At 40.3% G+C, this 13,866-nt stretch overlaps 3 protein-coding genes across 4 annotated transcripts; 2 read left to right on the forward strand and 1 right to left on the reverse strand.

The window, feature by feature from the left end:
* Positions 1 to 853: 853 nt before the first annotated feature.
* Positions 854 to 4,872, forward strand: LOC135678526 (protein NDL1-like). The gene is made up of 11 exons (XM_065191440.1): positions 854 to 1,004; positions 2,309 to 2,408; positions 2,829 to 2,926; positions 3,033 to 3,121; positions 3,322 to 3,382; positions 3,467 to 3,553; positions 3,634 to 3,711; positions 3,794 to 3,850; positions 3,960 to 4,015; positions 4,103 to 4,238; positions 4,340 to 4,872. The coding sequence occupies exons 1-11, from the start codon at positions 945 to 947 to the stop codon at positions 4,559 to 4,561; spliced, it is 1,044 nt and encodes a 347-aa protein (XP_065047512.1). The 5' UTR covers positions 854 to 944; the 3' UTR covers positions 4,562 to 4,872.
* A 1,075-nt stretch (positions 4,873 to 5,947) lies between these two features.
* On the forward strand, positions 5,948 to 11,491 carry LOC135678527 (mitochondrial carrier protein CoAc2-like). 2 transcript variants are annotated; one of them, XM_065191446.1, is made up of 7 exons: positions 5,948 to 6,217; positions 7,718 to 7,803; positions 7,906 to 8,113; positions 8,367 to 8,496; positions 10,157 to 10,341; positions 10,420 to 10,542; positions 10,886 to 11,491. In XM_065191446.1, exons 1-7 carry the CDS (start codon positions 6,056 to 6,058, stop codon positions 11,027 to 11,029), a joined length of 1,038 nt encoding a protein of 345 aa, XP_065047518.1. In that variant the 5' UTR covers positions 5,948 to 6,055; the 3' UTR covers positions 11,030 to 11,491. The 2 variants fall into 2 exon arrangements, with proteins under 2 accessions (XP_065047518.1, XP_065047519.1); XM_065191447.1 differs by lacking the exon at positions 10,420 to 10,542.
* A 569-nt stretch (positions 11,492 to 12,060) lies between these two features.
* LOC135678528 (abscisic acid receptor PYL9-like) lies at positions 12,061 to 12,849 on the reverse strand. Its single transcript, XM_065191448.1, has one exon. It carries the CDS (start codon positions 12,704 to 12,706, stop codon positions 12,146 to 12,148), a length of 561 nt encoding a protein of 186 aa, XP_065047520.1. The 5' UTR covers positions 12,707 to 12,849; the 3' UTR covers positions 12,061 to 12,145.
* Between the last annotated feature and the right edge of the window lie 1,017 nt (positions 12,850 to 13,866).

A 13,866-nucleotide genomic window follows, 5' to 3' on the forward strand; every position in this document is an offset into this window, starting at 1 on the left:
CACATGCAATCTGCGTGAAACTTTTTTTGTCGGTCGCAATCCAATTATGGTGAGGTATATGCTTACTTGTAACTCGTGGAAAATGCCAGTCTTTTGTGGGAGGAAAAGGAACATTCTTTGCTGTATCCAGAAAGCTACTTGCTACCTTCCTCCAGTATATTGTATTCAGCAAATCCCAACATTGTTCTCCTTCTTCTTCTTCTTCTTCTTCTGTCATCAGGCTCAAGCATGGGTGTGTGTGTGTTTCCTCTCATTTTACTTCCTACAGAATATTCACAGAAAATTAAAAATTTTCGAGAAATTTACCCTTTTAATTATAATAAATAGTATTTATTAATTTAATTATAATAGAAATCTATGAATAAAGTTTGGAATATATATATATATATATATATATATATATATGTATAATAATATTTATTAATTTATGAAAAATCTGAACAGGAACAGTGTCGCGCATTAATTAGATGCCACGTGTTCTCGGGTCATTGCCACGGCGCCAGGACACGCGGCATCAGGTAGCTACCCGCTCACCTGTCCGGGCCTAAACTTGCTTCGTGTCGGTGGGACTGCGCGGCGAGAAACCATTGGAAGAAGTGCGGGCCCCAGTGGGAACATGTTCAGGGGCCTGGGTTTTAACTTATCAGAACGCACCACGTTGGCATCTCTCGCCTCGCGGGATCGGCTCGGGTCTTCGCTGGCCATCGTCCACCACCCGCCATCGAACCAGGGTGGGTGCCCTCCGGAGGGTATTTTCGTCAATTTACGTGAGCTGTCGGTCGGAATGCTTATCCCGTAACCACGGTTAAGTCGACCAGGGTTAAGCCGGGAGGAGGAGAGCCTCGGAGGTATATTTATATGCCAAACCGTCCGTGAACGAGAGGAGGAGGTTAGATTGATCGAGAGGGAAGAAGAGGAGGAAGAGGGGATTGGTTCTTCTAGTAATGGGAGAATCAAGCGGATCGGTCTCGGTGGACGTGGAGAGGATCTCCTTTGGAGGGAAGGTAAGAGTTAGCTCGATCAGTTAGAACTCTCTCTCTCTCTTACATTTTCTGGGTTTTATTGGTTGATTTTATGGGTAAATGCATAATTTGGTGCTAATTTTGGCACGAAAATGCGTTCCTTTGATTGTTTTTATCTCGGTGTGTGTAGCATTTGATTCTTTTACTCTCTGGATTGGTTGTTATTTGGGGAATTTGTGTTTTCCTTATCATTCGGTTGCTTGTAGAGGGCTTTTTTTTATTGTGTACGCGGAAATGTTTGCTTAATCAAATCAGTTCTCTTTATTCGTGTGACTTTAAGCAATTTGGTAATTCGATGCCTTTCTTTGTTTACATTCTATTGCTTCATCCTTTATAGGCCTGCCTGTTTGTTTCTCTTCAGATGCTGTTTGGAAGCTGAGTGATTCATATGCAAATGTGTAAACACACGTTTATGTTCCTTTTGACTTGTGAAAATTTTTATTTTTTTCTTCTTTGAATGAGATCTTGTTTTTCTTACTAGAAATAATTTGTTATTACGCAATGTTTTTCCAAATGGAGTGAACTTCATACAACCAGCTTTCAGGTGCCTTTTAAGTTTCCACTATTTAATATTTTCTTTTGTTATGTCAACTTAAGTACTTGTTTTGCGTTCTAATCTATTCTTTGCTTGAACTAGAGTTTTTCTTCTGTTGAAGCACCAGCTGCATATTACTTTGTAACTGGGTAAGGTGGGCTTAGCAATTCATATTAGCTTCATTTTTTGGTGATAGGCCGCTACGATTACTTAGATTATCAGTCATGTGTACAAATTTGAACTGAATTGACCTTAATAGTTAGAAAACAGGACTGCCACCTTAGATTTTCTTACTTTACAAATAAATTAGAGCAGTTAAAGAATTTAGCCATTCAAGTTGGAACACATATTAATGGGAGTTGATAGTTCACCTATTAGGATTCTGATCCTTCTTCTTGGCATTCATGGTCCTGGACCATGTTATCATAAAGCTATCAGCAGTAGGCTCTTTGTCATCCTACTTTGTCATCACGAACAAGAGAAATGTCGCTGATGAAGTCTATCTTGCAAGCATGGATTGAAATGATTGAAATAAAGTTCGGGACCTTGAGCACTAGTTGTCTGTCTGATATGAAATCTCTGATCTACTATAAACTTGCTATGTTCTCCATCCAATGGCATTTTGTCTTTTTAATTTTTTTTCTTCTTTTTACCTTATATTTGTGTGCATGCTGTCATGTTCTAGGTTAATAAATCTACTTTCTGTATTTCCTTCTTTGTTGCTCTAAGACACATTGGTTCTTTTCCTCAGGAGCATCATGTGTTAACAAGCCATGGTCCGATTTCAGTTGCTGTTTATGGGGATCTGGAAAAGCCTGCACTTGTTACTTATCCAGATGTTGCTTTAAACCGTAAGTTGGATGACTTTACCATTTTCGAGCATTTCTTTGTTTCTTTTCTGTTCTGATAATTTTCATGTTTTATTCAACTGAAATTGTGAGATTATTGTAGCTGCTCCACTTGATGCTATGTTGACTTGCTTGTTTCAATCTCTTGATTTATCTTTTACTACTGTTTTTATAAATTACCAGGTGTATTGATTCCCTTATTTCTGCATGCTTGAGGATATGCGGCATTTAATTCAGTTGTGACTTGGACACGACATGTGCTCTTCTGCAACCTATTCAATTTATCTTGATCATCACAAAAACTAATCTAGATTTTAGTAACTTGTTTTCTATGGTTCAGCTAAGAAAATCAATGATAATTCTTTTTAGCACTCTTCTAGAATTTAAAACTGGACCTAACTTCCTTCTACATTATCTCTTCAGATATGTCATGCTTTCAAGGGCTGTTTTTTTGTCCGGAAGCTGCTTCTTTGCTGCTTCATAATTTCTGCATATACCATATTAGTCCTCCAGGTCATGAGGTCAGTAATTCTGTTGCAGCTTATATTATGATGTCTGTATGTAATCCATAGTCTGAATATTCTTTTAACGTGATTTTGTTGGTCATCTACCTTAAGAGTCCTGCAGTTGGGTGCTGCTCCAATTTCTTCAGATGAACCAGTGCTTTCTTTAGATCAGTTAGCTGACCAGGTGGCAGAAGTTCTTGATTTCTTTGGGTATCTCTCTCTCTCTCTCTCTCTCTCTCTCTCACGCGCGCGTGCACACACACACACACACACAATGTCTTCTCTCTTTCTCACATGCACACACATGGTAGTATTTTTTGTGACCATAATGATTATAACTGTTTTCAGGGCCACTCAATTGGTCACTTTTTTTGACAATTTCTTAATTTTGAATGGTTTGGTCTTTCCAGGTTGGAAACTGTCATGTGCTTTGGGGTCACAGCTGGTGCTTATATTCTTACCCTATTTGCTGTAAGCCTTTTATCATTAGAACTCTGTGAGTACCTGATTTTTGCAACCTTTACTGAATTAGAACCTTTTATGCATTGCTTTCAGACTAAATATAGGGAGCATGTCCTAGGACTGATACTCGTCTCACCTCTTTGTAAGGCTCCCTCATGGTCAGAGTGGTTATATATGAAGGTATCTTTTAATAATCTTGCTTAATAGTGTTCCAACCATAATGAGGGGAGTCAGTGCTAACAACATATCTGAACTCTCAGGTAGTATCAAATTTCCTCTATTTTTATGGAATGTGTGGCTTAGTCAAGGAGTACTTACTCCAACGATACTTCAGTAAGGTATGCTAGGTTTTGTTTACTCTGCTGCTAATTCAATTTTTCTGCATCATGTAATTTATTATCCATCTCGATGTGTTATCAGGAAGTACGAGGAAGTTCACAGGTTCCCGAGTCAGATATAGTACAAGCCTGTAGAAGTGTTAGTAACTATCCACTCTTTGTTTTGTGTTTGGAACATAGGGAATATGGATATCTTGTAACAATTTTTCAGGATTTTTTCTCACATGCATTTATTTTACCATCTGCAGTTGCTGGATGAGAAGCAGAGTGCAAATGTCTGGTGGTTTCTTCAGTCAATTAATGGGTATAATACCTTTCTTTCTTTGCCAAAAAATTATTGTATTTGCTACGCACTAGGCAGCAAAGAGTTAATGGTTGATGCTTAAATTAGGAGACATGACTTGACTGAAGCATTGAAGAAACTTCAGTGTCGGACTCTAATTTTTGTGGGTGAGGACTCCCCATTTCACTCGGAGGCCCTCCACATGTCCGCAAAGCTGGACAAGAGATACAGTGCATTGGTTGAGGTACTCATTTAAATCAACTCCCTTTCTCCTACCACCATGGAATCTCTTCTCATCGGCTCATTCTTATGTTGGCTGTTGGCATCACCAAAAAAATGCTGCAGGTTCAGGGATGTGGGTCGGTGGTGACGGAAGAGCAGCCCCACGCCATGCTGATACCAATGGAGTACTTCCTCATGGGGTATGGATTGTACCGTCCAAGCCAACTGAGCTACAGCCCGAGAAGTCCCCTCAGTCCATTGTGCATCTCTCCGGAGTTGCTTTCCCCAGAGAGCATGGGAGTGAAGCTAAAGCCCATCAAGACTCGAATACCCGCTGAAGTTTGAGGAGCTCAAATTCAACATTTGAGTTGTGACTGACTACAGCGGGGCTCATGCAAGCTGCAATGCCAACATCAGTTTTGCAAACCATGTAAACTCTGACATGTACTTCCTATACATATAGAGTGTTTCTTTTCGTGTTCTTTTAGTGTAAGACCAGGTTACTGGACTGTACATATTATTATCAACGGTTGGCTGGAATCCGTAGACAGTAATCTGGTAACATCTTACTCTATTCTTTTGTACTCCATGTAAAGTTATTGTTTATGATGACAGAATAAGGAATGAGAGAGATGGGCTGTACTCCATCATTAGTAGTTTTGTGCCCTTTCCGTGCTATTTATTCCATGGTATCATAATAATAAGGTTGACAAGTTGGTTACATTTGTCTCTTTCCAAAGGCATCATTTCATTACATGTTTAATGTTATGAAAAGGCTGGTCGATGCTTTTAGTTGCGCACTAATCCTTAATGATGCTGCTTTATCTACCAAAAGCAGGGCGCATGATTCATTGATAGGATATTGTGTCTTCGTTTCTATTGCTTTCCAGTCCAAACTCTTATCAATCCACTCTGGAAAGTTGGAGAGAGAGAGAGTTCTTATTGTTATCCAACTTTGCATGGTGGGCATATACACTTCTCAAATTGGACTTTGTGTGGGTGGTTAGTGTCAGTTGAACTTCCAAAGATTAAAACATCATGAAATTTGAACTTCCATAGATAATATATTTTACATTCATACTTAAGATATTGGTCTTAAGATAATATATTTTACATTCATACTTAAAACAACCCCCAAATTAATTAGAGATATTGGTCTACCCTTAAAATATTACTTGCTGCTCAAGTCATGTATGACCTATTTAATCGAACGGACAAAATTGGCTGCCGCTGCTTTTGTTTGAATTGGAGTTTAGACCGCACCAAACCCACCACGCACGCTTGTCTTCGTATTATTTAACCCCAAGTACTGTGATCACCATTATACACCGTCGATTAGAATATCCAACGGCCAGGATTTCACCCGTAGATTACTTTGCCGCGGTCGATATCGTCACTCGTATTTTGTCCATACCGACCGCAAGACGGCAAATCGTGTCGGACTTCCCATCCCGCGTGTCCTTCGTCGCCGGAGGATTCGCGAATCTCGAATCTCGAATCTCGAATCTCGAATCTCAAAGCAAAGCCTGACGTCCGTCGTCATTCCCAGAAACCACACGACCTTTCGCGTCAGCCCGTGGCGCACCCGAGTCACGTTTCCGTCGTGTGATTGGTCGGTCAACGTGGGACCCGGTGGTACGTGTGAAGCCACGGCAGCAGGCCGTCCCCTCCGCGTATGCCGTCCCCCATCCAGAAAAACCAAAAAACACAACTCCCGCACTCGTCGACCGGTATCGTTGGTGTCGTTTCCGCTTTCAAGAAGCGAAGCGGAAACCTGCCTCTTTACTTCGTGTCTCTATATCTTGGAGCCCAAATTGGACGACCCCCTCTCTTCCTCCCATGGCGGAGGAGAGGGGAAGAAAGATGGCGACGGCGGCGGAGGAGAACTGGAGGGGTGGAGGGGTCCCCCTCATCGTGAAGGAGCTCGTCGCCGGGGGCGTCGCTGGAGGCGTCTCGAAGACGGCCGTCGCGCCGCTCGAGCGCGTCAAGATCCTGTTCCAGGTGCGATTCTCGCTCCTTGTGTGAGTCTTGGAGGCGTCCCCGAGACGGCCGTCTTGGAGCGCGTCAAGATCCTGTTCCAGGTGCCATTTTCGCTCATTGTGCGAGTCTTGGAGGCGTCCCTAAGACGGCCGTCTTGGAGCGCGACAAGATCCTGTTCCAGGTGCGATTCTCGCGCCTTGTGTGTGTCTTTCGTTGATTTTAGGGTCATCGTGACCGTAGTCAGAAAGTTGTATGGTGCTTACGGGTGACGAACTTTGTTGGATTCGAGACGGATTTTAGGGTTAGATGGCTTTTCTTGGTAAGTCGCTGCAACACCAGTTAGGAATATAGCTGTAGGTTCTGCCTATTCGATGCTTGTGTTGTGGGTAAAAGAAATTCTAGTGGACATTAGTAAATAGTGTTTGTTACCGATTTAAAACCATGTCGTGATTGATTTGTGTGAAGTTCTTCAACAGCAACTGATTTTTTTTTCAAATGCATATGAACTTACGGGCTTGAGTGGTTTGTTTGGTGATGATTTTTAGTGTCGTTAAGTTGTTATGATGCTTGAGATGGGGTCGGAAGGGTTTGTAATCATTCATATTTAGTCAATGATGTCGGAAACTTGTTAAATACTTAGCAACCACAAATGAAAACAAACCATAAATGATAGCCTTAAAATCCACCGAAAAAATGAATCGAGAAACTTTATTGAAGACGAACAATGTTTACAGTGAGATAAGATGCCATTTTATAGGGTTACATATTTTGGGCAAGTGAAAAGATACTCCGGAGCATCTCTAAACTAAAATCCTACCTAACAAAATTTAACTAATGAAATCTTGAAAACACCTAAAACAAGAAAATGGAATCCTGTAAAATGAAAAGTCTAGAATTTACATGAACAAATATCAAAAGATAAATCTTCTTGATTCCATGAAAATGGACATGCTGCTTCTATATGGTACTTCTTAATTGACATTGTCTTAATCATGAAGTTCTCAACAAGAGTCAAAACTTTCAGTGAGATTTGGAGGAAGCTCTGGAAAGCTAGTGTGTCAATTAGATGCAACAAACACACTTGTTGTGTCTCCTTGTGGTATGTATTGAATTAATAGCATGCGGTGATGATTAAATGAACTATGATGGGGAAACGCAATTGAATTATGAGGGATTGTTTTGCCATGGTTGCACATTGACTGAGCAAAGTGTATCTTTTGTTAAAATCTTTTTCTTTCTACTTTGTTTTATTTGAATAGTGGAAACATGAGATATTTTACTGCTAAACATACGATGAGGTGTTTTGCTGATGCACTCATGTTCTATTGCAAATCGTGCTTTAAAGAGTAGGAAGTGTGAATAAGGAATTGTTCAAGAAGCTCACATGTTCGTTGAAGCATATAAAAGTAGGTTTTATTTTTTTTACTTTTATGTAATTTATTCTGGTGAACTTTTTTGTCCTTTATAGTTTCTGGATCAAAAGTTAAGTATGTGTCTTTGCAATTTCTTATAAACTCCCAGACTAGAAGGGCAGAATTTCATAGCGTGGGATTGTTGGGATCCTTCCAGAAGATTTTACAGACAGAAGGTTTATTAGGGTTCTACAGGTTTGTATTTAAGTTTACAGTTCAGTGACATCTAAGCAAGTCAATCTTGTCTATAGGCTATCAGAGGTATCGGATATTGATTCGGTTATTTTTGTTTCTCAGGGGGAATGGAGCTAGTGTTGCTCGAATTGTTCCCTATGCAGCTTTGCATTTTATGGCATATGAACAATATCGACGGTGGATCATTCTAGGTTTTCCCAATATTGGAAAAGGTCCTGTACTTGATCTTATTTCAGGGTCGATAGCGGGAGGAACTGCAGTTATTTTTACTTACCCTCTTGATTTAGTACGTACAAAGCTGGCATATCAGGTATTAAACCATTAGCTAAGAGTTTTAATTCTTTTCCTCCTTTTTTCTTCTGTATATCCTCTTAACAATCTTGACCATGAAATTTCCTGGCCATATAGAAATATGATTTATCTATGTTTGCTTACAGAAAAAAATGCACCTGTTTTAAGTCTGAGGTCTAGGTCCATTGTGTCAAACTTCTCACTGTCTTCCTGTTTATTTTAGTCTTTCTAAGCACATTATACATCTGAATTGGTTTTTGGAATTTTTACAGGTTGTAGGATCATCAAGGCTGAAAAATAGAGGACCTTATCACTCCTCTGAACAGGTTTATCGGGGGATCCTTGATTGTATTTTGAAGATGTACAGAAAGAATGGCTTAAGAGGCCTATATCGTGGTGTAGGTATGTGTTACTCGACAGATATTTTCTTTTTCTTTCAACTTCATATGTGGATTTACCTGATTGTATCGAAGTACACAAAATGTATTTCAGAAGTCCTTTAGTTATGAAATATTTATGTTGTACTTTGTTAATTATCAGAAGTCCTGATAATGGTCAATTATCAGGACTATGTTGTACTTTGTTATGAAATATTTATGAAAAATGTACTGTATGTTTTTTATATAATGAAGAACTAGTGGGAAAAGTTTTGTGTAAGAGGATCACATTTGGGGTTGTTTAGACATTTACTATTATTTTGGTGCCTTATAAATGAGGAAGAGCTATTTGCTATTCTTTTCTCGATAGGGTTGAGGATTGAGGGAGAAGGGGCATTTATCTGAAATGTCCCATTAGTGTATTAGTGCCGTCTATGAGAGTTGGAGGGAACTAGGAATAACTTGATGTATGAGAAATTGTAATTTTCTTTAGAAAGCACTGTAATGGAAATATCCTAAAGAGAAGAGGCAAACAATGGTCATCTGGTATCTTATTCCTGATACCGAGTTCTTTTTAACATGTATGACTTGTCCATTGTATTGGAATCAGTTTTATTCACCTTAGCTAACATTAGATCAGTGAAACCATACATGTTGAGATTTTCTTGTATGGAGTTGATTTGTTAAGGTAAATATATATTTAAATTTATTCTATTACATGTATTTTCATGCCTTCTTGATAATGTTATGTGTCCTCGACTCTCTGAATCCATGGATTATTGAAGGTGTGACCTCCCTATTGCCCTCAGCCCAAGTTGCTAAGGCTTGGAACTAATTTTTCTTGTGTCAACTGTACCTATTTATTTTGACACATTGGGTTAGGGCATTCAGTTCTGTTTCCGTTTATTATTCGGAAATCTTGAGAGAGCTGGATATGTTGGAGATATTATTTTATCGGGGTGTACACCATCATTATACCTTTTATCTATACTACTGAAGATTCCTCTGTCATCCTCATCCATGAATGTAGGTCCACTGACTGGACCCTGCAAATCTTTGCGGACTGCCATGTGATTGCTCTCTCTTTGCCTACACAATTTTCTTCCACATCCCATTTGTTTGAGCCTTGTTTCATAATTTTTCTATGATAGTCTCTCATCCTTTTGATTGCTGCATAATGAAGATAGTAATTCTTTAGTGTCTTCTAGATGTTTTTGTTTAAACAACCATGTCAGAAGGGTCCTTAACGCTTTATAGGCTTAGTGAGAGTTAATGACCTTAATCATGACATCCTAATTATTCCTACATTGAAAGTCATACACTGCAGGATTGCCACAAAAACAGTGAAGGAGACTATTTCCCATCATATACTATAGAGCCAGAATCCTAGTTATATAATGTGAAACCAAAGCTACCAACCAAAATATATAGCAAAATAAAGACATATAGTGGTCGTCTATCTGGATTCTATTTTGTCCCTTGTTCTTGGACTATATTTAGTGAAGATTAATAGATCTAGTACAAGTATTGATAGGTGAAGTGCTGTGAACTGGATTTGCTTGAATGGGTTATAGTTTTTCTAAGATTGGCCATGGTTAAAAATTATTTCCATAGTCATTAATATGGACTTAAACTTTTATACTAATTGTTAATTGATCCTTTTGCACTTCTCTTTTTCTGATCAGGTCCATCATTATATGGAATCTTCCCATATTCTGGTCTCAAGTTTTATTTTTATGAGGAGTTGAAGATGCATGTTCCTGAAGAGCATAAAAAGGATGTAGTTGTGAAGCTTGCATGTGGATCAGTTGCTGGTTTATTGGGGCAAACGATAACATACCCCCTTGATGTTGTTAGACGACAAATGCAGGTATCTTGCTCAGTAGTATACTTGTTGAACATTACAAGCAAGAAAAATGGAAATGTTACAAACCAAAACACCATCCAGGTACAAGCCCTCTCAACATCTAACAATGAAGTGGGGAAGGGAACATTTGAAACCCTTGTTATGATAATCCGAACTCAGGGATGGAAACAACTATTTTCTGGTCTGAGCATCAATTATTTGAAGGTCAATTCTTTTTCTGATCGTTTATCTAATGAGCATCACATATCATTTGATCAGTGTTATATCAACTCTCCTGTGTCTGCGTCAATAAGATTAATTCACTTAACGCATTGTGCAAATGCTGCATCTTAATCACCTTCTTGGAACTTCAAAAGTGTTAATGAACCAATGTTTGTGCCTTATGGAGAGAAACTGCGTAGAATTGATTTTTTCCCTTTTTTCTTCTACATTTGTGTACGCTGTAATCTTGGGATCTGTTTAGCTTTGGAACATCGTTTTGCTTCATCTCTCTATCTTGATTAACTATATTCTCATATTGCCAAAAAACTATATCCTTCTTTTCTAGGTTGCACCTTCTGTGGCAATAGGATTTACAGTTTACGATGCCATGAAGTCATGGCTTAAGGTCCCATCCCGAGATGAAGCGGCTGTCATTACAGTACGGGCCGAGAATAAGAGTAACCATCCATCATCCCTTCACTCAGGCTGATGAATACTTGAAATCACAAAGGCCTGCTTTGCTGTGCATATCTTGCTTCTGGTGCAGCTGCTTGCTGATTCTATACGTACAGTATAACCTCACAAAGTTGTACATCTTCATTTGTTCAATTCTGATCTTTTTATTTTTGAAGTTCAGCATAGATATCTCATATGATGCTGGTAAATAATCCTTCAATGAGCTTATGCGGCTGAAGGTAATGAGCATCGGACAATTTATTTTTCGAACGTTACCCACACAGGGTAACAAAATATTGAAGCAAGCAATTCCCTTGTATTCCTACAGTTGAGGCACTTCAGTCCCCCATGTATTGAACTGGTGATTCCTGACATTAATTACATCATACTTGGGTTACTAACACACATCTGTGTACATCATTATCAGAATGAGCAATTGTAACGATAATTCTCTTCGGTGTACAAATTTTCACTGACAGGGAAGTATTGTTGGATTTGTTTGTTTACTCGATGGCGCTCTTTTATACTCGTTTATTTTGCAATCAACTCAATCTGTGTGAAATATTCCTGCTTCTTGTTAAATTGAAATCTGAGATTGTACGGTCTCTTACCTGCAATCTCATGGTTACTTGTTGTAGGTCTGGAACAGTGAGTGATGCAGGCTTGGCACACCGTGTGACTTCCTTCTCGGTCCTGTGGCGGTGCGTGATCTCTTCAACTACTCCATAGCTCTCCAGCTGCAGGTGTCTACTCTTCAACTCATGTCTCTATTTAATCCAAGGTAGCAGTACCAGTCATTTTTTTTGTTTTTGTTTTCCTAAGGTACTTGTCATCGGCCGGAGATGAGATTCCAAGGGCTGCGCGTGTCACATGTCTCCCAAGGTGCCTTCACAGGTTTCCTGTGCTTGGGCCTCTCGAAACCAAGGCAGGGCCGCCTCCTCCCACTGCCATCGCCATCGCCATCGCCATCGACAACAACTACTCGTTTGGAGAGATGTGTGAGACTTCTGTGCAGGTGGTGGCAGCGTTTAGACTATACTCATACACGGAACTTAACCAAGGATAGAGAGAGAAACACGATCCATCCATTCGATTCAAATGAAGGAGTGCACTAGAAGAGAGAGGAAAAGAGAAAAGAGGGCAGCCGGTCTCACGAGGAGGAGGCCATAGCCACCGCCGCAAGCTTCTGCAGGTTGAGCTTGACGACGACGTCGGTGAACATCTTGGTGTCCTCCTCCGTGTTCCCCTCCGGCACGTCCACCACGTACGACTCCAGCACCACGGTGTAGGCCTTCCCCTCCTTGTGGAACTCCGTGACCGAGGTGACGGACCGGTAGTTCCTGAGCCGGTGCTCCCCGCCCATGACGCGGAAGCTGAGGATGTGGCGGTCGTCGTCCAGGATCTCCAGCCGCTCCACGCTGGTCGACGCCGGCAGGCCCGACACGACGGTGACCTCCCTGACGCTACCCACCCCGCCGTCGCCATGGACGACGTTGCAGCTCTTGATGAAGTGCTTGTAGCGCTGTGGCCTGTCGAAGCTCCGGACGACGGGCCAGATGGCGCGCAGCGGCGCGTCGATGTGCTGCGTGATGAGCGAGGTGCACGTCCCCGGCGCGGGGGGGAAGGTGTGATGCGCTCGGATCACCGGCTCCAGCTCTGCCATCTCCTCCTGGGTCAACCCCTGGGAAGTGGGGTGGTGATGAGGCTCCATGACTCTCTCTCTCTCTCGCTCACAGCAAAACCAAGCAACTCGAGTACTGAGAAGAGAGGTGGAAGCTTGGCACCATATATATAAATAACGTAATGTCTTTGCACGAGATATGCGTATTGGACTAATTACATATTATACATTTTTAGTATCTCAATTTCGATTAAAAAAAATTATATTAAAATTTTTAAAATTATGAAAGTGATTCTATTTGTCTTAACCTAATCAATTTTATTGGTAGAAACATAAAAATGATAGACAAAAAGATAACTTTAACATATCAATTATATTTTTGACGATGGTAGATGAGGACATCGTTGGTGGTCATTGATAGCTACTATGAATATAGACGAAAAGAGATGATAAGAGATGAGGTGATAATGTAGACGTTGATATTCTACCTCTGCATCGATGTCGATACAAATGTGATGAAATGGTTGCTTAGCATTTGCATCAACATCGACGCAGATGTTGAGCGATATTGTCATTCCCTACATTGTTGTTGGCATCGACACAAATATAAAGCGATGAAAGGATCGCTCGGCACTAATGTAGATATTGAGAAGTCCTTTCATTGCTCTACATCTATGTCAACCTAAATACAGAGCATCGACACTTGCGTTGTCATCTCACCTTTTATCATCACTCTCCCTCATCCAACACCATCGAAAATATAACTAAAATATTTTATTTTTATAATTATATAAATTTTAATATAAATTTTTTAATTATAAAGATGAAGATACTAAAGAAGTCTAACTATATAAAATAATATAAATATATAATTAACCATAAAGTGGCTCATGTCATATATGTTGAATCTCAGATTTTGATGATGAAATCAATTGTCATTTGTTATCTAATCCATATGTTGAGCTAAGTTTGCAGGATTAACTACGATGGAAAAACGACATGCAGTAGGAGTTGCGTTGGAGTCAAGATCATGATCACGTTGGGGGTTCAAGAGTTTGACGGAAGTCCAGACGACCGTCGGAGGTTCTACGGGAACAAATCCGAGAAGTCTAGGAGCTTGCCAAAGAAGCTCATCGGAACTCGCCAAGTGGATCGTCGCAAGTCCAGGAGTTTCCCAGAAGTCCGTCGGAGCATCGCCGAAGGTTTATCGGATGTTCGCCGGAAGAAGCGATTGACGCACCGAAGCAAAT

Source organism: Musa acuminata, chromosome BXJ1-7, assembly GCF_036884655.1.
Source record: "Musa acuminata AAA Group cultivar baxijiao chromosome BXJ1-7, Cavendish_Baxijiao_AAA, whole genome shotgun sequence".
In the NCBI taxonomy this organism is placed as follows: domain Eukaryota; kingdom Viridiplantae; phylum Streptophyta; class Magnoliopsida; order Zingiberales; family Musaceae; genus Musa; species Musa acuminata.